The 24,097-nt window shown below is 52.9% G+C and overlaps 1 protein-coding gene across 1 annotated transcript in view; it reads left to right on the top strand.

The window, feature by feature from the left end:
* Positions 1-1,696: 1,696 nt before the first annotated feature.
* Positions 1,697-24,097, top strand: part of C2H4orf50 (chromosome 2 C4orf50 homolog) — a 54,549-nt gene continuing 32,148 nt past the window's right edge. Inside the window, exons 1-4 of the mRNA XM_072948740.1 lie at positions 1,697-1,729; positions 5,067-5,465; positions 9,530-9,668; positions 13,904-14,491. Of these exons, the coding sequence (XP_072804841.1) occupies positions 5,170-5,465; positions 9,530-9,668; positions 13,904-14,491 (1,023 nt within the window). The 5' untranslated portion in view covers positions 1,697-1,729; positions 5,067-5,169. The remainder of the gene's footprint in view (positions 1,730-5,066; positions 5,466-9,529; positions 9,669-13,903; positions 14,492-24,097) is intronic.

Below are 24,097 nucleotides of genomic sequence, written 5' to 3'. Positions count from 1 at the left end.
CAAGCCCGTCATCAAAACCCTCCAGATCCGTATGCAGCTGGATTTGGCAGCTGGCGGCCAGAGAGAGAGGGCTGGAGCCTCGCCCACTGTGGAAGGTGGACCCCAGGACCTCAGATTTACACGGGAGAAGCCCTGGGCTCCCTCACTCTTGTGGGTGTGACACCGTGAATGCCCCAGAGCCTGACTGTGCCTGGGGCCGTGTACAACGAGGACTGAGAAGTGGACACACACCCCCCTTTTAGACCTCGCTGTCTTGCATCTGGGTTGTAATTTGCAAGGGGCCGGCAGGAAGGAATGCTGGGTTGTGGAGTGATCCCTGGAGCACCTGCGGGGAGCGAGGCTCCTTCTGCAGCAGCTGAGACCAGCTCCCCTGTCTCACAGCCACGGAGAAGGAGGCAGTCCTTCCTGCTCTCAGGAGACTGGCCTCCGAACCAAGCCTCCCAGGAGAACAAATGGGGCGCAGCCGCCAAGGAGGGCAGGACACCAGCTGCTGGGAGTCCCGCCTAGGGGGGAGCCCCGGAGAACAGAAGTTACTTTTTTACTTATTGTTGCATTTGTTATTCTAGGGTGAGCAGTTGGGTGGGGGAGCATCTTCAGGGGAAGGCTCCTGGGCATACGACTGTCCTCCCCCAACCTTTTGGAAGCAAGACTTTTGGAATCAAAATAGATCAAGTGAAACAGAAGGTAGTGAATGTGAAGGAAAGGATAGCTGTGTCAGTCGGAAGAAGAAGCCAAAGGCAAAGATGGGTTGATCCCAAGGATGGGAAGATTCACTGCTCTGTGTTTGTTGGGCTGCAGAAGCAATTCTAGTGAGAAAAACCCATGGAAAAGATGAAAATGACTGAAATTCAGGCCCGAAGGAATCAAGGGAGAAGGGAATCCAACGGAAGAGCTGACAGTTCTCAGAAGGACAAATCCAAGGATGAAGAAGGATGTGGAGCTCAGTGCAGAAGGGGCACCCAGCCAGATGGAGAGGGATGTCCAAACCAAACCAAAAGGTTATGGGGCTCTATGCAAACATGCACCCGAGACAGATGAGAAGTGACCGTTCTCTTTTAAAATCTAAACCCAAAGCACCGCCACACCAGCCCCCATGACTTTCCCACATTTGGTAACCAAAAGCAAATGAACTGATGTCTTGGCTTCAAAAAAGGGGGCATCTGAGCCTCCAGGTAGCACTGGGAACGTGAACCACGCAGTCAGTGAAAATGAAAAGCACACCTGCTTTCTCTGGGCCCAAGAAGCACAAGGAAGCCTTGCTTTGCTGACTCCACAGGCAGAAGTCTGGGAGGCACTCGAAGGTCTCTGGGAAGCTGTTCCCACAACACAAAGTGTTCATCGTTTCCCCGTGGTAGGAGCGTGGTCCTCACGCGCTCCTGCCCCGACGTCTGTCTACTCTGCCCTCCCACTCAGACAATGGATGCGAATGGTGGGGGCTTAGAAAACAGACCCATCCGGGTCCACTTTCAGATAGCTACTTCCCTGCAGTGGACGCTGGCCAAGTACTTGCCGCTCCAAGTCTTAATATCTCCATCTGTGGAATGGGGTGATAGTCCCCATGCCCACCTCACAAGAGGTCTCGTGGGGCACAGCTGGACAGTTGGGCACTGCTGGACAATTAGACCCACAAGACTCTCAGACACTGGCAGGAGGCGCAGCAGGCAGCATCAGTGCATCGCTGTGGGAGTCGTCCTCAGCGGAGACCATCCAGCCCCCTGGAGATGCTCAGGTGTGAGGGAGTGGGTGCGGGGGCTGCCTCAGCTTAGAAACCCAAAGTCCCCAGTAGGAGCCAGTATTTCTTGTGGCAGTCCCAGGCATGGCTTCCAAGGTTTCGGCAAGGGACAGGCCTGGTCACAGGAGCCACTGTACCCCTGGCGGCCCACCAGACATGAGCTCACGCACTGATGCGTCCCCCACAGCGTGGGGTGCCCAGGCCAGCTCACCGCTCAGGGCGGAGGTTGTGGCTGTTGCCTAGTGACGCAGTCAGCTTCCAGGCAGGTGTGGTTTCCAGGGGAGAAGAGCTGCAGGCCCAACTGAACTGGCTCTTTCTCACGAAAAGTGGGGCTGGGGCCACCCTTTACCCCCACCCTCCTCACAGATCTACCAGAGGGATGAAGGGAACTCAGGCTGACTTCCTAACTGGTGATGCTACTCTCTGGCTCTGAGCTGTTCCTGGCTCCGTGCTTTTCCCAGCTCCTCATCCTCACTTCCTCCCTCCCCCCACCGCCCTCACTCCTCCCCTTCCCCACCCTCCCCCTCCTCCCCCTCCCCTCCTCTCCTCACCTTTCCCCTCCACCTTTCACTCCTCACCCCTCTCCTCCCCTCCCAACTCACCCCTCACCCCTCCCCTCCCTTCCCCCCTCCCCCCCCACCTTCCTCCCCACCTCCCACCTTCCTCCCCACCTCTCTCTGTCATCTCTCTGGGGCTGCCATCACACCTGAAGTGGGGACCCCAGAGCCCTGCTCTCGGCCAGGCTCTGCATCCTTCCTGTGACCCCCCTCAGCCTTGAAGAACCTCACCTCACCGAGGCTGCTGAGGGCGCAAGGCCCTGTCCTTACACCTGCTCCGGGCGGCCACGTGTCCCCTTCCCCAGGTCTCCAGCCCTGAGAAGCCTGCAGGGGTGATAATCCATGGGCAGGCCTTTCCCGTCCTTCTCCCTCAGACCCTGAAGGCTCGTTTCAGATGAACCCCACAGACCAGTTACTTATCCAAAAAGAGTCTGAAGACCCGTCCCCAGGCAGAGGCCCCGGGGCTCAGACGCCCTTTGCCTGTCCTGGAGGGAGGAGGGAGCACGCGCCTTCCCTCCGGCTGCTCCCATCAAAGGGGCTAGAATCCCTGCTTCCCCCTCCTTGCAGGCCTGGCAGTGGTCTTCCAGGTGGCCCCTCTGCCGCCGTCAGCCGTCAGTCAACCCTCCTCCTGGAGGATGCGCCTGGTGGCAGTCATCCCTGGGGGCTCACCGCGCCAGACACAGGACCCGGCCCTTGAGAGCTGAGTGACGCAGGACGGCAGGGAGGGGGCTGCTGTTCGCCTCATTTCCCGAGGGCCTTAACTGTCTGAGATCTCAGCACGGAAGAGGCAGAGCTGCACACAGCCCAGGCAGGCAACGTGGACCGCATGGCGTTGCCTCTGCCCACCCCCGAACAGCCTGCCCGCTGCAGCCAGAGTGCTTTGCCCGTGGCAGCTCACCGACCCCCGGCAGCTCTTGACCGCGGTACTATTTTTACTCCCCCTGCCCTTTTATGATTAGTTAAGTGATTTGGCCAGGATTCCATCTGGGAAGTGCCTGAGATCTGAGCTGCCCCATGCACCCCCTCTGAGCCAGTCCCCGCCCTGCTGCCTCTGACCACTCAGTGTCTGTTGCCCCCTGAGCCACCCTACCCTGTGGCCACTATCAGGGAAATAAACTTGAAGACACAATCTTCCCCCAACCCAGACTACCTCTCCCCAACGGTAGACAAGAAAGATAAGAGTTTCATTATCGAATGAGCATCAAACCAGAATGCAATGTGCATCACAGGCCATCCGCCTAGAGATTTGCAGAGACAGAAAGGAATCTCACCCATGATTAGCCAGGGCATTCATACCGGTCCTCGTGATACACTACAATTTGTTCTCAAATAAGAGAACTTGGCTGCACCATTTATGACACACAGGTCACCTGAAATCCACTGGGCCATTGGGGTGACCCTTTGGGTGTATTAATTTTTCTATAAAGGAAAATGGGAATTTCAGTTTCTCCTATCTTTATGACAGGAGGTAATTTTGCAGCTTGGAGCCAGAGGACCACGAAGTTGGGCTCCTCCCCTCCCACGGAAACTGGGAGATAGGCTTTTGTTTTCCATGGATGTTTACATTCCAAAGAGATGGTTCCCAGGACACTCGGAAAGACATTCCTGGGTCAGAAAACCTGCAAAAGTCTTCTTTAGCTTTTCAAAGGATTTGCAGATATTTCAAAGAGATTAGGAAAGAACTACGTTTTCCAAAGTAAATGCTCTAAGGAAAGGGCAGGGCGCGTCCCTTCCATCATGTCTAACAGGGAGAATGAAGTCTCTTCGTTTCCACTTCTGTTTGTCCCTGCACCACTCTGCACCAGGCCAATTTATTGCACTGGCTGCTCCTCCGTGGCCAGTTGCCTCGGCTCTGGCTCCTGCACCCCTACCATGCTCCAGCCTCAAAGTAAGATCTGATCAGGCCCCTCCCTGGCTCTAAACACTCCAGGACCCCCTACTGCCCCAAGAGAGATGCCACAGCCCACATCCCGGAGCTCAAAGCCCACGGGGATACAGCCCCAAACCACCTTCTGTCCTGGGTCTTCATTTCCCCCTTCGGTATGTGCCCTGGGTGAGCCCAACCCAACCACCCCACTCCCTTCGCCTTGCCTGACTCTGCCCTGGGGTTTTGGTTCTGAGGCTCCTCCTGCCTGGAGAAGCCTTCTGCCCACCCCTGCCAGCTGTGATTCCAAGGCCATCTACCCAGCCTCAGAGTTCCTCCTGCCTACCCCCGCTGTGGGATGTGTTTCCTCCTGTTTGAGGTCTTAGTTCATTCCTTACCCCTCGATTTTTGGTTCAGACCAGGATTTGAATCCTAACCCTGCCACTTCCCATCTGTGGGGCCGGGGACACCTTCCAGAACCCCTGTTTCATTGCCTGTAAAATGGTTATGACAACGGCCACCTCACAGGGCTACCAGGAGGACTGGACTAGGTAAGGTGAGGTGACCCAGCGCCAGGCTAGTTCCCCTTTCTCTTCCCTTAGAGAAGTCCAGGCCTGTGGTAAACGTTCCCTGCACACAGAGAGGGGGTTAGAACTCCATCCGCTCCAGGGCGAAAGCCGGCGCGTCACTGCCGAGAACATAGGACACGCGGGTGGTCCTGCCAGGAAATCTCATCTTCCCTCTTTGCACGCATTGTGACGTTTTTCATTCTAAGTGACTCTTCTGCTTGGGGTGAGTGCTGGCACGCTGGCTTGTAAAACGAGAGGCTCTCGTTCATATTGTATGACGTTCGTGCAGGTGAAACCCGAGTCCCCCACTCATAAATAATCCACTGTTCTTGCCCTCCTCAAAGGATATTTTCCTGCGCAATCTGAAGGCATTGCAGCCACCTCGAAATCTCCAGAAGGTCTGTGTTGCAAACTCACTCAATTGTATTAAGTCTTGGTCCATGAACTATGTATGGGATGGAGCCAACAGCTAAAGGACGGACTGAAAAAAGTTTCAGCTACATTGTCAGAGCCCCCAGCAGCGATGGGTTTGATGTAATGAACGTTGATGTGAAGATCGACACATCCTGGATCTTCCAGGACGCAGACGATAGCGACGAGGAGCAGGGATGTCTTCTGGAAGGAGCAGCCCGAAGCCCAGGCCTGGATACGGGAAGGCTCAGGAAGCAGCTGGAATCCTCTGAGCAGAAGCTGTTGGCAGCCGTAGACAAGTACATGATGTCAGAGTCTGGGCTGAGGAGCAGGTAAATATGCCATTTGGACCTCTTCCTTGCACACATAACATGTCCTGGGGTGTCAGGATCGTGTTAGAATGGTGGGCTGAATCGTTTCTACGGCCAGGGTTGCAGGCGAACCTATGGTACATAAGCTGCCCGTCACAGTCCCTGGCCCTCAGTGCCCTCTCTGTCTTTCCCGTCCTCCGCTCTGTGTCACAGGGGCTGAGCCTGTTTCCCAGGCTCCCTTGCTTGCTGGCTTCCAGCTGGGTCCAGCCAATGGGAGGCACAGACGGGAGGAGGAAGGGAGAAGCCAGGGTACTGTCCCCTCTCTTCTGCGCCGGTGACATCTCCAACCAGGGCTGCAATCCACTCGTGCTTTCAGCTTCCTCTGTGGTCCTGCTCCTGGACCCCAGTATCACCACCTCCTCTCTGCGTGTCCCTCCAGCCCGAGGGGAAGAAGTGGCTCCCAGCAGGTGCTAATCCTGGGTCACCTGTCACCTCTGTCCGGCCTCTCAGCTCTTCTGTCACCTGTGAGGCAGATTCTCTGTATTTGATTCTCACTGCTGAACACCCTGGCGTGCACTCTGTCTCCCTGATGGAACTGACATGGTCCAGGGCATTTGAATCCAGGTCTTTGTCCAAAGCCAGGGCTTTTTTTTGATACCTAGGCCAGCAGAATGAGGTGGGGCCTTGCCTCTATATCAAAGGAGAAGCCCAGCATGGAAATGCAGTGGCGTTATGGCTCGGGGTGGACAGGTTTACCTATCTCCCAGCAGCCACGTGTCTTGGATTTATCTGGGCCTTCACCTTTTTTGTTGTTGTTGTTATTTTCCTTCATTTTAATAAAGGCAAGTCATTCAATGTGTATTTACATGAGCTTTCCTTTTTTTCTCCTCTTTGTAAAACTTTTCACGTGAGGAAATTCACGTATCAGAAACATTCTTTTGTCACTGTGTGTATCAGTCTGTGTGATTGTCCATTCACCCACCCACCCATCCATTCACTGGTTCACCGTACGACCTGCACTTACCTCCCAAGTGTCACACACCGTCGTGTGAGTCCTCTAGGGCTGCCAGAACGAAACCCCACAGACTGAGGGGCTTAAATGACAGACATTTGTTTTCTCACCATCCTGGAGGCTCGACGTCCCAGACCAAGGCGTGGACAGGGCTGGTTCCTTCTGAGACCTCTCTCCTGGGCTCGACGGTGTCTGCCTTCTCTCCGTGTCTTCACACCGGCTTCCTCTGTGCCCACCTGTGCCGTAACCTCCCCTTAGAAGGACAGCACTGTGTTGGATTAGGGCCCACCCTAATGATCTCATTTTAACTTAATTACCTTTGTGAAGACCCTGTCTTCAAATACAGTCACCTGCTAGAGGAGCTGGGGTTAGGACTTCAACATATGAATTTAAGTGGGACATATTCAGCCCGTAATGTAAGTCCTGGGAGTTGAAAGCGGAGGAAGGCGGGGCCCCAGCCCTGGAGAGAGAACAGTATAACCCACACATGGTTGTACATGGCAATGAAAACCAGAAGGTCACCAGGCCTGGGAAAGATGGGTAGGAGACCCCTCCATGTAAGGGAGAGACAGACAGCCCGGGGGGACCATGAGTGGTGAGGAGGAGGGGCCACTGTGGCTGGGGCCTGGGCTGAGGCCATCCTGGAGGAGGAAATGGGAGCTGTGTCCTCCGTTCTCTGAAGCGGGGAATGCGCCATCCTGCAGAAGTGGGGCTCCTGAAGGGGAGGCCGAATCTGTGGCAGGGGTGGGACAAAAAGGGGTTAAGGCTTATAACAGGGTTCAGTGCTGCCCTCCCACCTAGACCCCTCTCATTGTTCCCTGGGACCCTATGACACACAGCATGATAGGATCCCCTTTTCCAGATGAGGAAACTGAGGCTGGGTGGACAAAATATATTATTCAGGGTCACTGAAGCCAGGGTCTGAACGCACAATTGTGAATATAGATTTCAGGCTAATTTCACCACAAGTGTGGTCTTGTTTGCATATAGTAAAATGTTGGTGGTGTCCATTGGATTTCCCCTCAGTGAAAGAGTTAAAATTTAAAAATAATTGTTGCAAAATGAATGCAACAGCATTGTTAGAAATCTGAGAAAGAGAACCCCACTCCCACCTTCACCCACACTATCATTGTTGCAAATTACTCATCTAAATGCAACAAAATTAATAATGATAGCTTGACCCGTATTTAACAGACAATCCTTTTAAAAATCCTGAAAACGAAGTGATAGCGTTAGCCTCAATTTCTAGATGGGAAAGGCAAGGTGCTGGCTCGTGACGTGACTTCATGGTCACACACTCAGCCACGCGGGGGCACTGGGACTCGACCCCAGGCAGCCTGCCCTGCAGCGGTCCCTGCAGCCATGAGGCCCTGATTTACCCTGGTAGATGCTCCCCGATGGCATCTCCTAGTTCAGAGCACTCTCTGCAGCTCTGTATGTAATAGATTCTTTTTTACTTGTCATTAATCAGTGAAAAAAATGGTACTTAGTTGTCTAGTTCTTATTAGGGAGTGCATTGCTTTCCTGTGGCTGTTAAGACAAATTGTTACAAACTTAGGGCCTAAAAGGAGCGCACATTCATTTCCTTCCTTTTCTGGAGGCAGAAGTTCTAAAGCAGCCTCACTGGACTACAATCACGCTATGCAGAGGGCTGTGCTCCCTCCAGAGGCTGGAGGGGAAATCTGTGTCTGCCTTTTCCAGCATCTACAGCTGCGTTCCTTGGCTTCTGGCCCCTCCCATCTTCAGGCCAGCAGTGTGCAGTATCTTGCTTCGGTGGATCACATGACCTCTCCTTCTGTGTCAGATCTCCCTCTGCCTCTCATAAGGACAGTCGTAAATTGCAGTGAGGCCCACCCAGATAATCCAAGATCATCTCCTCCATCTCAAGATCTTTACTTTCACATCTGTAGTCTCTTGTACATGTTCAGGGAACATTCCTAGGTTCCAGGGAAATGAGTCATTTTCTGCTTAGTTTAAGAATAGAGATAATACCAGAATTCAATATTGTTTCAGATTTGATGTTTCAGCTTGGTCTGAAAATCTAAGAAGAGAGACTTGTCTTTTCCCATTCAGATATCAGCCTATTTTATAATCAGTCGGAAGGTGCTCCTCCCAAGTATCTGACTGATTAACACGGGGCCATTCCTCTGGTTCAGTTTGGAAGGAAATTGATTTGAATCTCCACAAGAGGGCACACTCCCTTCTGTCACTTTAGAGACTCCCAGGGACTCAAAAGGAGAGGAGGAGAGGGGACTCTTGGCCTTATTAGTAACAGTACATCATTTTATTTAATCATCACAGGAACCTTCTGAACCAGGTGCAATTACCTTTATTTTACAGATGAAGATACTGAGGGTCATAGTGGTGAATGAGCCCAGTTAAGGCCTTAGTAGACCTCAGTAGGCAGCTGTTCCCACCGGCTCCCAACACTTCCTCAGGATAAGGTCTTCAGGTGGCTTATCCATTTCTAACAGTTAGGTGACTTCCAACCTCTCAATTTTGTAAATAATTCAGAGGTGAATTCTTTTACTTGCAGAAACCTTTCTCTGCATTTCAATCGTTTCCTTAGAAGAGATTTGCAAGAATGTAGCTCAAATGGGAGGCAGCAGAACACAGGGTTAAATCGTGAGTTTGAGAGGCAGGCAGCCTGGACTCTATAATGCTGTGTGACCTTGGGCAAGTTGCCCAGCCTCTCTGATCCTCCGTTTCCTCGTTTCCTTGTATGTGAAGTAAGGGGAAGGGAACCCACCTGCAGGCTGAGAATGCGAGGATTCAGTGAGACAGCACAGATGTTTGGTTCAGGCTCAGATCTTCGTTGGTATGACCAAAGATGGGATTACTTATTTAAGGGTGAGGTCACTGTTAAGATTCCTGAAGCCTGGTGCCTTATTATTCAAAAGAGGTCTCTGAATTATTTTAGATCATCTTTTAAAAGACATAGATGAATGTTTTACAAAATGTCATGTTGTCAGAATATCAGAAGAAAAAAAAAAGGTTGACTCTGGCATCTGTGAAAACCTCAGGCCATGTTTATAGCATCCTGAGTAAGCGCCTTCCTGCTTCAATGCTGCAGAATTCAGGAGCTGGAGCTGTCAGAGAGGAAACTTCTCCAGAAAGTGGACCAGCTGAGCGGCCGCGTTTTCCAGGAGAGAAGTGCCTCTGTCCGGGCCCAGGAAAAGCTGGAGGCGCTGCAGGGGGAGCTCGCCAGCCAGGTACGCAGTCCCTCCACCTTCTTCCCAGCACTTGCTTCTTGTCCCAGCAGAGCCTCCCCAGACGTTTGGACGTGGCAGCAGCTACCACGGAACCAACAGCAGGGCAGGCCTGGGAGACCCCAGCCAGGAGGGGTGAAAGGGGTCCTCATTCTAACAGTGCAAGCCGGGGCTGCTGGACCTGGGGCAGGGTCACGTGGCCTCCCTGGGCCTCAGCTGTCCCATCTGTAAAATGGGGTCCCCATCTTGCCCTGCTCGCCCCACAGGGCTCTGACCAGGATCCCTGGCAACAGAGGGCGCTCTGGGCGGACTGCAGGGCTGTGCATTCTCTGGGAGCTCTGGGCAGAGGTTCGTTTCTGTCCAACTGGTGCCTGACATCAGGCGTGCCAACTCTGGCCCGAGGACAATGAGATGACTGAGGAGCTGGCTTGCTGGTGGGGACACAGATAGGAAACAAGTCACTCCCAGACTGGATGCTGGGTGACACGAGGGACATGCAGGCACAGTGTGTGTGTGCTTGTGGATGGAAGGCTACAGAGAACTGGGCCATGTGAATTGGGCTTTGCGGGAAGGGCTTTTGAGGATAGATAAGAGCTGGGGCAAAGCACAGAGGTGTGGAAGAGCATACTGAGACCAGGGCAGAGGGTATGCTGGGCAGAAGGAGTTGGTGAGGCAGAAGAGGTCCCGGGAGGACAGATTGCCAGGGCCACGGCATGAACTGAATTCTGGAAGCCAGGTAGAGTAGGACGTAGGGGAACCTTAGCAGGAGAGGCTCAAAGTCAAGATTTGGGGGATCTCACCTAATTGCATGGGTAAGAGATAGTGGAGGTGCTGGTGGGGAGGGGAAGAGGGCCAAGTCAGAGTGCTGTCAGAGAGGAAGTGGGTGGTTAAGGAGGTAGGTTCTAGAAGCAGATGCCTGGAGCCAAACTCCAGTGCTGTCACTCACTAGCTGTGTAACCTAGGCCAAGTGACTTAACCTCTCTGGGCCTCAGTTTCCTCATCTGTGAAATGAGAATGCTAAAGCACCAGCTCCCTTAGATGGCTGTGTAAGTGAGTTAATGATGTATAGCACTCACAACAGAAGGCACTGAGACAACACTAGCTGCTTTCATGTTAGTCTTTATTGAAGTATTCCAGGGGAGAGGTGACGACGGCGGAAGGGGAGGCATGTTTAGGAAATACTGCAGACTTGGCAGGCAGCTTCACGCCTGCACCAGTACGCAAAGATCCCAGAAGTCATCGTGTTTCAGTAAATTGCTATCAACGGTGCAGCACAACGATCCTCAAATTGCAGGCTGACTCTTGTCAGTGGGTTGTGCAATCAGTTCCATAATTTACAGCCAGTATTTAAAAATGGAAATCAACTAGGGAATGTAAAAGGGCGCCACATACCAAGGGGAATGCTGTTTGGTGAAACGTCTGTTTCGGTTGTCCACGCGTGCACGTGTATAATGGTGTATGGTCTTATAATGTGTTTCTGACTGTGGGAAGCAGTCCAAAACATTTGAAAAATACCAGATCAGCTATTTAATGGGATGGAAGTGGAGCGTGAAAAGATAAGAAGTTTAATTGAATTGAAATGAGTCTGTGAGATGTCAGGAAGATGTGCAGGGGACATTTTCCCCCTTTACATGGAATTTCCAGTACAGAAGATCAAGCTTATTTCTACTTAGTTCACAGTATCATCATCAGTGTCCCAAAAAGAGTTTTTAACCCGAGATACAGTGATGTTATGTGGGGTCCCACCCTTAAGAGTGTCATCTCTCCGTGGCAAATCTCGTAATAAATATTTTTTGAGTCATGCTTTACATACATGTAGGATTTCCCGGGTGAAAAGACACAGACTTGCAATCACGAGAGGTTCACAGTGTGATGGGGAGACAGAGGATAAGGGTGACAAGCAAGGGGGATGCTGCCAGGGAATTCAGGGCACTGCAGGACCTGCAGTCCTGATGCCCGCATGCATCTCTTTATTGCATTCTTACGTAATCTGTATGTTCCTGGGAATGTCTTGTCATGAAACCCTATTTCCAGATGAGGGGCAGAGGCTCAGAGTGGTGAGGGGGCTGTTCAACCAGCCCAGACCTCTAACCCTGAATCTCCCGCCAGAGCTATTGGTATTTTGGAGCCAGTTTTGCAGGACTGCATGAACTCTGCGCTTTGTACCTGATATTCGCCAAATGGCAATTTTGCCCTGTTGTTGTCAATATTTGCAGTTGCATACAAAGACGCCTCATTTCTGTGGTGACCTGTGGCTTCCTGAAAGGTGATAAAGGCAGACCCATCCATGTGCTGAGCATCACCAATTCCAGGAGTCACACCTTTGGGCAGACCCTGAGCAATTCTCCTCGCAGGGATCTAACACCAATTGTATCTGCCCTATGTCCCCCACCCCAACCCCACGCCAATACACACTGTCCAACAAAGCCTTCCAAGTGGCTCCCGAGTCCCCTCTTTCATGTTTGCTCCTGATTGTGGGTTTTTTTTTTAATGTTTTTTAATTGAAATGTAGTTAATTTACAATGTGAGTTTCAGGTGTACAGCAAAGCAATTCAGTTATACACATACTACATATATATCTTTTCTTTTCAGATTCTTTTCCATTGCAGGTTATTACAAGGTATTGAATATAATTCTTTGTGCTATACAGTAGGTCTTTGTTGTTTATCTGTTTTATATATAGTACTGTGGAATCTGAAAAAAAATGATACAAATTCTATTTACAGACCAGAAACAGACTCATGGACATAGAAAGCAAACTTTGGTTACCACATGGGAAAGGGCGGGGGAGGGATAAATTCAGAGTTTGGGACTAACAGACACACAGTGCTTGTTTGCTTCGTCTTCAGCAAGCTTTCATGTCCGTGACCGAGCAGCAGCGGCAGGCACTAGCAGTTGAAGGAGAGCTTAACATGGAGGCAGTTCCACTCATTTGCATAAATGAATTCTGAAAATTAGGCAGCGATGCCCTTTTTAGCAGTGGGTGGGCCACCCCAGTCCAGCCCACAGCTCCTGGGTGGGGAGAAGGGAAGATATAAAAGCAGGGAGATGTGTACTCCCGCCAGGCAGGGGGTGAAGTGGAAAGAGAAAAAAACCTTGAATCACACGCATGGAGGTTCAGTGACTTTTAGCCGTGTAACATTGTTCAAGTCACTTCTGAGTAGCTCCACGGGGCGCGTTCACGGTAAGCAACAGCTGCTGTGACACCCGTGGGCCTGTCTCACCAACCAGAAGTCATGGTCTGCTGACCCTTACTGGGTCAGACATTAGCCGTTTAGGCACGGGGAAATGGAGAGGTCTGGGAAGTTCTGGATTGAAAGTGGGGACACTCAGGAGGTTTCAAGTGGCAGCTCTTTACAAACTGGTGTGGGGGTATTCAGTATTGGAACCACTGGCGCCGCCCTCCCAGCGTGCACCAGCCGATCCCGATCCTGCCTGCTGCGCAGTTTCCTTCTGTTATCGACTGTTCTGCTCGCCCCACGACAGGCCAATATATCAGGAGATGAGGTGTTGGGGCAAGGAAAAACGGAAAATCCAGTAGACTGAGAGGATGGCAGATTAATGTCTTGGAGAACCATGCTGCCCAAGTCAGAATTAAGGCTTATTTTATACTACAAAAAGGGGAGGGGGTGTGGTTGGTTGTTGCAAACTTCCTGCAGTAGGAATTCTTTGTTCCTGTAGCTGTCCACGTGGGTCAGGTCATGGCATCCCTGTAAAACCTCTTACAAAGCAAACGTTACTTTCTATTCTGCAACTTGTTATCTTTATATAATTGCAAAAGTGTTAATATCCTTAAAGGTCAGAGCCTTGAGAATGGCTCTCCTGTATATTTCAGGCTAAAGGCAACATTCTTGTACAAAAGGTGCAGAGCCAGCATGACTAAGCCTAGAAAACAGGGCACAGGGTATAAAACCAAAGGAACAGATCTAATACGGAGTCAGATTTGTTCTTTTCTATTACACTTACAAGGACTCAGGTAGCTCACGGGTGTGCAGGGTCTCCACTAGGGTGAGGTGAGTGAGGCACTCGCCTCCTGGGCAAAATTTAAGGGGGCGCCACAAAAGACATCGAGATAAATTGTATTTTGAAGCAACCTTTCAATGCAAACATTAATGCAAAAAAAAAAAAAAAGCACACGAAACGAAAGACCGAAGTTGAAAGTAAGGTCAGGCTCAGTGTGGATGCCAGGGTGTCCCCGGGCCGGCTTCCTGACGCCCTCATCCACCGCCAACCTGTAGGTGCGGGAGAAGGAGCACGCGGCCCGGCGGCAGCGGTGGCGGCTGCGGCGGCTGCGGGAGCGGCTGCGGCGCAAGGACGAGGCGCTGGGGCGGCAGGCGGCGGCCCTGGAGCGCTGCCGGCGGATCCAGCGGCGCCAGCTGCGCCTGGTGCGCGGGCAGGAGCGCATCCTGCGGGCGCAGGTGCAGCGGCTGGAGCTGGACGTGCGGCGCCTCTGCCGCGCCGCGGGCCTCCTGCTGGCCGAGCTGGACGCCTCGGCCCCGGGCAGCCCACTACCCCCGCGCCCGGCCGGCCGCCCTGGCGTCCCCGAAGAAGCCGCGGAGCTGCGCGCCCTGCGGGCGAGGGCCGAGCGCGACGAGCGCGAGCGGGACGAGGCGGCGCGCCGGCTGCGGGAGCAGCGCGCCACCGAGCGCCGGCTCCGCGGGCAGCTGGAGGAGCTGCGCTGCAGCATCTATGGGCTGAAGCTGTCGGAGATCGGCCTGCAGGGCCAGGTGGAGGACCTCGCCCAGCAAAACAGGCGCCTGCGAGAGGAGCTGGGAGCCCAGGCCCCCGGGGAGAGAGCGCTCAGCACTGCTGGTCACGGTAGCCTGGTAAGTGGCTGCGACCCAGGGCACGAGTGATTTCCCTCTTTTCTGTAACTTTCTGGTACAGCCACTTGGTCAAGACGTGGACTCCATTTCCCAGTCGTCCTCTTCATCCACCCACACAACCCACCAGCCCACCCATCTGTCCCTCATTCCACCCGCTCACTCATCCACCCATCTACCCAGCCAGCCTTAACCATCCACCCAAACCTCTCCCAGCCACCTCACTGCCCATCTGTCCCCCTACTCACCCACCCATCCACCTATCCACCCGCTTGTCTACCCACACTCCATCATCGCGTTCACCCCACCATCTGCTTGTCCATCTCTCCATCCAGCCATTCCCCGGGCAGCCAACCAGCTACCCTTCATACCTCATCATCTGTTCCCTCCTGTCCGTCCATCTGTCCAACATTTAGCGGGTCCCTGCCTGTGCCAGGCCCTTGCTAGATGCCCTCCTCCACGTGCAGTATTACATAACTGTCCTGTGCTGGTGACTTCTTCCCTGATCCACCCCATCCCTGGGAGAGCAACCACACTTTCCCGCCTCCCGCTCAGCTCCAAAGGTGATGATGGTCCCCAGTGTGGTGGTGCTGTACGGGCATCCTCATTCCTTTAGACTGTGAACCCCTTGAGGGCAGACCCTGGTCAGATGCGTTCTGTAGCCTCCGCCCCAGCAGCAGGACACAGGAGGTCCCCAGGGCTGTGCCGTAGAGAGCACGCAGGGTTGGATCCTTTTCTGGTTTTCCTATTTGCTACTTCTGTGGCCCAGAGCAAGTTTCTTAAGCTCTGGGGCGAGGGCAGGCTGGACACATTTATTCATCTGACTGATGGGAGAACAAAAACTTACTTTTAAAATACTCCTGCTGTGTGTTTGGCACCCTCTGATGTTTTCAAAGGCATCATTTCATTTCATGCTCATGCCGACCATGAAGCAGGTACTGTTAGTAACCACACTCCTCAGAGAACGAGGCTGAGGCTCAGAGAGGCAGTGCACTGACCTGTTGTCACACAGCTAGGAAGAGGTGAAACTGGAATTTAATCTAAATTGGATGTGAGTCCAGAGTGCTTCGTTTCTCCTGCAGCAGGCTGCCTCCCTGTCAAGAGAAAGTTAACTCAGCTCCCTCCAAGAAGTCACAATCCCTGCCACTCCCTACTGGGTCAATTGACATTTAAGGAAAAATCAGGGAGCCACCTTAGCCCCAAAGAAGATTACTCATTTAAAAAAAAATCAAATTTATCTTTGGACCTGGCTAATCTATTTCAAATTAACTGGAAATTTAAATGCTCTGCATTTTCTCAGGATAATGGAGTGTACCTGCCTAGACCCTTTTAATAATGAGTTTATCTGTGGTCACATTTTATCTGTTTAGAACTTCATCCTACTAATGTCATTTCTACAAGTCCTGTTCCTTCTTTCTCCATTTTATGCATCAGATAAAAGGAAAAGAGTGTACATTTCATATTGGCACCATACTGTAATTTTGGAAAATAAATTGTGTAGAGATGGAGATTGTCGTTTAGAATCCTTAATCCTGTAATTTTCCTACATGTAAGACTTTAATTCAGGCTGTTGGCTTAAGTCCTGATTGTCCCAATCTCTCCGTCTTCCCCTGCTCTTTCTTTTATCTGAGGAAAAGAGTGGTTACCTAAATATTTCAGAGATGCTGCTAACGTTTTGTACATTTCATGTTCTCTCATTTAATCCTTAGAACAGCCTTGCAAGTCAGGTGCTGTTATCCCACTGAATAGATGGAGAAACGGGGCTCTAGGCGGTTAGGTGACTTGACCACAGGCACCCAGCTCCGAAGCATCAGGGCTGCAGCCCTTACCTCGAGATGCGGGAGCAGAGCTGGTTCTTGAGGAGTCTGGGGCATTAGATAACTCGTGTGCGATCAGTTACAAGCCCCTTGTCCACATGCATCTGTGACCTTCTCCATGTTTCGTGCCTTATCATTGAAAAGTCCCACTGCCCCAGGAGGATGGCAGCTTACATGGAGCCCGTGCCCTCAAGATTTTGCTGGAGGCTGCTGTGCATGGTCAAAATTCTCTCAGAAACTCCTTAAATTGCCCATAAAGTGTGGTTCCCAGCTAGTTCTGCCTCTAGCATTGGGAGAAGCCAACCCATCATCAGCTGAGTAGCAGAGGAAGCAGGGGCTGCTGTGTAGGGGCCTGTGGAAGAGAAAATGCTGATCCTTGAGCACTGGAGCCATGCGCACAGGGGTGAGATGCTCCCACTTTAAGTGACAGGTGGGACCCGAAGTGGACAGAGGCAGTGTCGATTCCAGCACGGCTCTGCCTCTTACCAGCTGAGATACCGTCGGGCAGGTTACTAAACATTTCTGGCCTCAGTGTTCCCAGCTGTGAAGTGGGAACAACACTGAGACTCGCCTCGAGTGTGATTATGAGGATGAGATGAGAAAGAACAGGGAGGGCTCTTAGCACAGTGCCTGGCACCCGTAAGTGACCAACCAGGTTTGGCTCCTGCCACGTCATTGTCACTGTCCCCATCATCCTCTTCACCATCATTTCTTCCTGGGCTCGCCTCATCCCGTGGGAGGCGGGGTAGACTCACCCACACTGCTTACAGGATGATTTTCTCTTTCTTGGCTTTTCGTGTGTTTGTTCCAGGACTTATCCTTGACTGGAGGAGGTTAAATGTGACTGTGATTTGTCTCCTCTGATCTGTGCAGGTGCTGGTGGAAACATAGGCTGACGGGGCCCCGGAGTGGACGGGGCCTGTGGTCACTAACTCCTCCGTGATGGGCCAAGGGGGACTCAGAGCACTGTGTGGCTTTCTGGGCAGGGCCATCCCCAGGTGTAGTTCTCCTGGCCCAAGGGCTGGGAACCGCTGCTTAGTTTCAGAGGTCGGAGGTCAGCCTGCAGGGGGCAGGTGAGGTGGGTGAGGCCCAGCCTGGTGACCTCAGTGGTGAACAGCATAGTGATTACACATGTATACTCTTTTTCATATTCTTTTTCATTACACGTTATGACAAGATATTGAATGTAGTTCCTTGTTCTCTACCCTTCTTACACTGTTAGTAGGAATATAATTTGGCGCAGCCACTGTGGAAAACAGTATGGAGATTCCTTAAAAAACAAAAAAATAGAGTTAGCATATGATCCAGCAATCCCACTCCTGGGCATATATCTGGAAAAAACTAATGTGAAAAGATACATGCACCCCAGTGTTCATAGTGGCACTGTTTACAACAGCCAAGATGTGGAAGCACCTAAATGTCTGTTGACAGGTGACTGGATAAAGAAGTTGTGGTATATATACACAATGGAATATTACCCAGCCATTAAAAATGAAATAATGCCATTTGCAGCGTGACCTCACCTTAATTTACATCCGCAGAGACTCTATTTCCAAATAAGGTCACAGTCACAGGTACTGGTCGTGGGGTGGGCCGTTTGGACTTGAACATACCTTGCAGGGCACTCAGTTCAGCCCCCAAACATGCAGTCATGTGGTCAGTGATGGGTATGTTCTTGCCGCCTCCTCCTTGGCGTCCTTCGGGTGCTATTCCCTCTTCTGGCCTCCCAGGGCCTGGGTTCCAGCCCGTCTGTGACCCTGTGAACTTGGGACGTCCTTGAGCCCCTGTGGATTGTGCTGGGTGAGGGGGTAGCAGCCCTCGCTATCTTATGAGTCTGTCAGAGTGAAAAGCCAATGAGAATGAATGTCAAAGCCCTTTAAAGATGGAACAAATGTCTGGTACCACTTCGGCAGAAAATGTCACAGGACAGTCACCAACTCTGGCTTTTAGCAATCTTAAACGGCGGCCTGTGAGCAGCCGTCCTGGGAGAGTGCTATTAGCAAGGGCTCACTTTGGCTGTCAGTGTCCATTTCATCGTTTCATCGTTGTTTGTGCGTTTCTTGCGTGTCTTGCTCTCACTTCTGGGAGGCAGGCTCCCACCTCCTTGCTAACGATCCCTCCCAGGGGGCTCGGCACCAGGGAGACCTGCTTCTTGCTGCAGCCGGACGTTGGCAGTCCTCCCAGGTGGAGACAGGCAGGGCCGAGTGCCCCCAGCTGGTGGGGCCCGGAGCCTTGCTAGTCACTTCTGTGCTTCAATTCCTTACTGAGCAAATAGAGACTTCCGTACTGCGGGGGTTTCCTGGGGCTGCCCTAGCAGAGGCCCACAAACTGTGTGGTTTAAACAACAGTCCTCCAGGATCAAGGCGTTGGCAGGGTGCTTCCTTCCAAGGCCTCTGAGGGAGGGTCTGTTCCGGGCCTCTCTCCTTGGTTCGTGGATGGCTGTCTTCTCCGTGTCTCTTCTCATTGACTTGCTTCTAGCATGTCCATCTCTGTCCAAACGTCTCCTTTTTATGAGGACACCAGTCATACTGGCTTAGGGCCCACCCTCTTGACCTCACTGTAACTTAATTAATTGTATCTGCCATGACTGCTTCCAAATCAGGTCCTGCTCTGAGCTACTGAGGGGTGGTGGCTGGGACTGCAGCTTAGGAGTTTTTAGGGACATGACTGCACCCACCACAAGCACCCCTCTGCATGCACTGCTGTGAGGCCCCGTGAGACAGTGCAGCTGTCAGTTTCCGGTTCCTTGCTGTGCTTCTTTGCCAGGTTCGTGGGAGCACAAGGGATCCCTGTGTTTATTGGGGTGTCTTTGCATCAGGCACCCTCCCCGGGCTCTACGTCTGTTGTCCACTCGTTTTGTCCCTCAGCAACCTTTGAGGGCGGCACTATTTTATCCGTTTTACACATGAGGAAGTGGAGGCACGGAGAGTCCCAGGGTCCTGCAGATTTGCAGTGGTGGGGCAGGATTTGCACCCCAGCAGGTTGACCCCAAGATGGGCTGGTGAATACCATCATCAGTGGGTCCAGGTTCAGCATTTAACAATTGCTCACTCAGTACAACGAGGTGTGCTCGGGCGTGAGCCGGGCACCGGGGCTGGGAAGTAAGACAGGACCCCTGCCGGTGCAGGATGATGAGACCGAGGCGGCGGGGAGGGGGATGAGGGTGGAGACAGAGGAAGGGGGGAGGGGCCTGACAGCCTGTGGGTCACTGCTGGGGACCCTGTGCTTGAAATGAGGAATGGACCCAGGGCCATGGGGTTTGTCAGAGTCTTCCAGGCTGTCTTCCTCTCAGAGGACACTGACAGCCCTGACTCTAAGCATCTTGGAGTCACAAAGGGCCACCTTGAGAGGAAGACATCCTCCTGAGGGAGCCCTGGGGAGACGTAAAGTACCAGCCAGTCACCAGCTCCTGGGGGAGCATAGCCTCCGCTTTTAAAATTAAAATGCTAGAACCTATTGATAACAACACTGCAACGCCAGGTGGTGCCCTTCAGGGTCTTGGTCTGGGCCGGGGCCGTGGCCGTGGCCGTGCACGTGCACGTGTGAAATCGTACTCAGAGTTCTGAGAGCGTCGCACGCGTGCGTGATTTCCCAAGCCTGAGGGGGCATTTCCAAAGGGGCGGGGCCTAGAGGGGTTAAGAGCCACGGGCAGGCGGTCTTAAATGCCTTTATCTGGATAACGGTGGTGACCCCCGAATGACCTTTCTTCATAAACCCCCAGTGGCTCCATTGTCTTGGGACCCAGCCCCACTTCCTAACCTCTGCATTTGAGTCCCTGCTGCTCCAGCCCGCTGCTCCAGCCCGCTTCCCCAGGCTCACTGCCCACCCACCTGGGCTCCTGCAGGCCCCTGAATATGCCAGCCTCCTCCAACCTGTTCACCTTCCGTGCATCTAGGAGCTCCTACCACCTGCTCCCTGTGGCCACTTGGTAACCCTGTTACTGTCTGTCCATTGGGTGAGAATGTCACTTCCTCCACGAGGTCTCTCCTGACCTCACATCAGCTCTTCCCCTCTTCAGCGCCCCCGTTGCGACATGCCCCACCTCTGACAGCACAGCTGCCCACCCCTCACAGCTGTGCCTTCCTCCTCATCACCACCTGGGGCCCATTCAGCCCTAAGTCGCAGCCCCACCACAGGCTGCAGAACGCTAGGTGGGCGGGTGACTCAGTGAGTAGGTGGCCGCAAGAAGGTATTTCCTCCCCTGCCCGTGGGGAATGGAAGCTTCCAGCTGAAGGGACCACTTCAAGATGGGAATGCTGGGAAGTGAGGTATAGAACTTGGGAACCCAGAGGGGAGTGAGCCCCATACAGAAGACCATCACAGATCATCAGGGTGCCTCCACCCAAACCAGCCCCTTGGTTACATCTGATGGGCTCTGGTGTCGTGGTGTAAATTATGATGAGAGTGATCATTATGAGAAGGTATTTTATTTGCTTCATATCTGCAAGGCACTTTCCCAGATAGGATCTCATTTGACGCTGGGAGGCAGCCAGGCAGGGATCAGCGTTTTTGTCCCCAGCCCCACAGAAGAGGCACATGCTTGCCTGGGATCACACAGTTCACAGTGTCTAGAGCCAGCTGCTTGGAGCCCCTAAGGAGCGACCACTGCAAAAGCAAACTCCTGACCTGGGGAGGGGTTTGGGGAGGGGGGTTCTGCTCAGGATCACAGGAGAAAGAAACTTTAAAAGGACTGTGGTTCGCAAGGTAAGCCGGGCTTACCTGCAGATGTGTCCAAATGCTTTTCAGCAAGTGTGCACTGTGCACCGTGCACATCCCAGGCACCGTGCCGGGCACTGGGGCTGAAGGGGTGACCAGGCTCTTCAAAAGCTTACAGGGGAGACAGACACAAGAGCAGAAATGGCACTTTGGGCAATGACTGCTACAGCAGGGGACAGCTGGGGGGCTGTGGCCTGGCCTAGAGGATAACAAGAAAACATGTACGAAGAGATTAAAAGTCGTATGCTTAATAATATCAGTGTCAGGCAGTCATCCCAGAGCTGAGGTCACACCCCCGGGGACAGCGGCATCAGGGATGCTGGATGCTCTGGCCAGCCTCTGCTCCCCAGCAGTGTGAGTAGAGCGACCCCTGGTGGCAGATACAAGAATCTTCATTGTTCCCCGAGTCCAGGCAGCCCCCGCCTACTCAGAGCTTGTACCTGCCGAAGTACCTGTCATACAGCTGTCACTCACTCCGGCAGTGGCAGCGAGCAAGAGCTTTAAAACATAGTGTCAACAGTGTCAAAAAACAAAACATAGGCAAAATCCAAGAACATAGGGATAATATAAAAGGAAATAGAAATGGCCAGTGATCTTACCAAAAAAGTCAGTTCCATTACTTATAAAATAAGTACAAATCAGCAAATCCTCAAGATTCCATTTTATTCTAAATACTTGTCAAATTTTAAAAGTATCTCAGCACGGTTTGTAGTTGGTACAAATTGGAAACTGCGTACCTGTCTGATCAGAGGGACCCGACCTGGTGAGTGAAGGCGTTCCTCACATCAGAGATTAGTGGGCAGCCCCCAAACAGCACGTTGCAGAAGAACGTGCAGGAGACATCATCCTCTGAGACCATCACATGAAAAATGCACAAAGCAAAAAATCAACATTTTGGAGAAACAGACTTTTGAAAGAATTTAAATGTCTATGGATAGAAAAGAGCCTGGCGGGATATGTTCTAACTCATTCATAATATTTATTTCTGGCTATCACGGTATTCCTTGTTTTCTTCTTTTTTATTATTTTTCAAGATAATTACACATTTAAACTAAAGCCACGTAAAGCTACAGGCAAATGCTCCTGCGAGTGTCGAAAAGCAGGAAGGGTCGACAAGACTGAGCAGAGAGGGGCAGGAAGTGGGGCAGAAGGCCCGGGTCAAGTTCGGAGACCTGCGTTCTGGTCCTGTTCTCCCACCGCGTGTGCTGTGCGACTTCAGACAAGTCACTCTCCCTCTCTGAGGATGGCTTTCATCACTTGTGAAATGAAGGGGGTACACATCATCATCCAGGAAGCCCTCCACTGGATGGCACCGCCTCGAGGCAGGGGTCTGCGCAGGTTCCCCATGGCTGCGTCCCTAGCCCCCGAGCGGTACCTGCCCTGTAGTAGGTGTTCAGTGACAAAGAGCTGAACTGAACTGAAGTCAGCTGGAATGAAATTCGAATGGAAATGTACAGCACAGCGATGGCGGCCCTCGGCACTGCCCTCCACCTCCCTGCCTCCGTCTGTTCCTTTCTCTTGCTTGTCTCGTGTCTGTGAACTTCCGTCTCTCCCTTTCTCTGTCATAGTCCGTCTCTCTTCTTTCTTCCTCATGGACCTCCTCTCTCCTCTCTCTTCTCTGCTACCTTCCCTCCCTCTCCTTCATCTCCTTGTTTCCACCTCGTTCCAATGGTGATTTTAGGCTGTTGACAAAAATGTGGAATTCTGATCAAGTGAGAAGCCAACAGATAAACCCCAGAGGCACCCGAAGTGCTGTGGGCGGAGGCCCCTGCGGCGGGCAGGCCGGGCAGGTCTGGGCGGGAGCAGAAGGCTGGGTCCAGGCCCCTCCGGCTTTAACTGGTCTGGGCTGAAGCTCTGTTCTGCTGCTTGTTAAAAGCTTCTGGGTGATTCTAAGGTGTGGCCAGGGTGGAGACCCCTGGTCTACAGCGAGAACTGGACAAGACACAAACCATCACATGGGAACCAGAGGGTCACAAACTTGGGGCGTGAGGAGGAGGCACTGTGGGAGGAAATGTGCTTCATTCCGGGGCGGGGGTGGGGGGAGTCAGGAAAGGCCTCAGCAAGGATTTGGCCTTTAAGCTGAGCCCTGCGGGGAGCAGGTGGGCCAGGCAGAGGGTCAGGGGAGAGAGGTACAGGCAGCAGGCACTAGGGGTGCCAGGCCCCAGTGCAGGAGGGAGAGGGGTCCCCTCGGGGAGCAGAGATGAGGGTAGTGAGGCCCAGGGCAGGGGAAAGGGGCTTTATCTTTCAGGCCAGCGGGAAGCTGGAAGGGCTGGAAACAGGAGAGCAACCCCAGGCCCAGTTTCCATTTCAGTGCGATTGTTTGGATGCTGAGTGGGGTGTGGAGGCGGGGCGGGAGCCAGGTTCAGGGAGGGAGGGCTTTGCCAGCAAACAGCTGGCAGCCCAGGAGGATGCTCCAGGCAGGAGGAACAGCATTCGCAGAGGTGCAGAGACAGGCTGGGACCCGGGTGGGGACCCTGCGTCACAGGAGGCCCTGTGAGCAGAAACCAGAATGAGGGGCGTCAGGGCCACAGTGGCCACCCTGGACAGGCCCCCGCGCTGGATTTCAGCACAGGAGCTGGCCCTGGGGCCTGCAGGGAGCCGGGGTGCTGGCAGGCCAGAGAGTGCATTTTAAGGGCGTGTCGCTGGCCGCTGCGGGCAGGCTGGAGAGGAAGCAGGAGGCCCAGTTGGGGGTCGATGTGGGCTCTGCTGAGAACAGGTGAGGGCATGGGGCACAGATGAGGGGGGCGGGGCATTACCTGCTCATTTCCGTTCCTCTCTTCCCTGGAACCGCGCCTGACGCCGAGTAGGAGCCTAATGAATGCTTGGTGAGTCTGCAACGTCTGCCTCCCTGCAGGTCTATCCATCTGGGTCTCAAACTTTTACTAAGCACCTAGTGCGGGGCAGGCTAGGATGAGGGTGCAGACAGAATGGAGGCCAGTATCCTTCCTGCAGGACCTCAGGTGTGCTGAGGGGCCAGGTGGGAAGTGATCAGCGCCCGTTAGAACCGGGCAGTGGAACCTGTGAGAGACCCACCCCCGGCCCCTCGTGGACAGCGGTTGGAGCTGAGATTTTCTGC

This window comes from Vicugna pacos, chromosome 2 (assembly GCF_048564905.1).
Source record: "Vicugna pacos chromosome 2, VicPac4, whole genome shotgun sequence".
Taxonomy (NCBI): domain Eukaryota; kingdom Metazoa; phylum Chordata; class Mammalia; order Artiodactyla; family Camelidae; genus Vicugna; species Vicugna pacos.
Note: the sequence above shows the minus strand (reverse complement) of the source record. Positions and strands in the feature narration are given on the sequence as shown.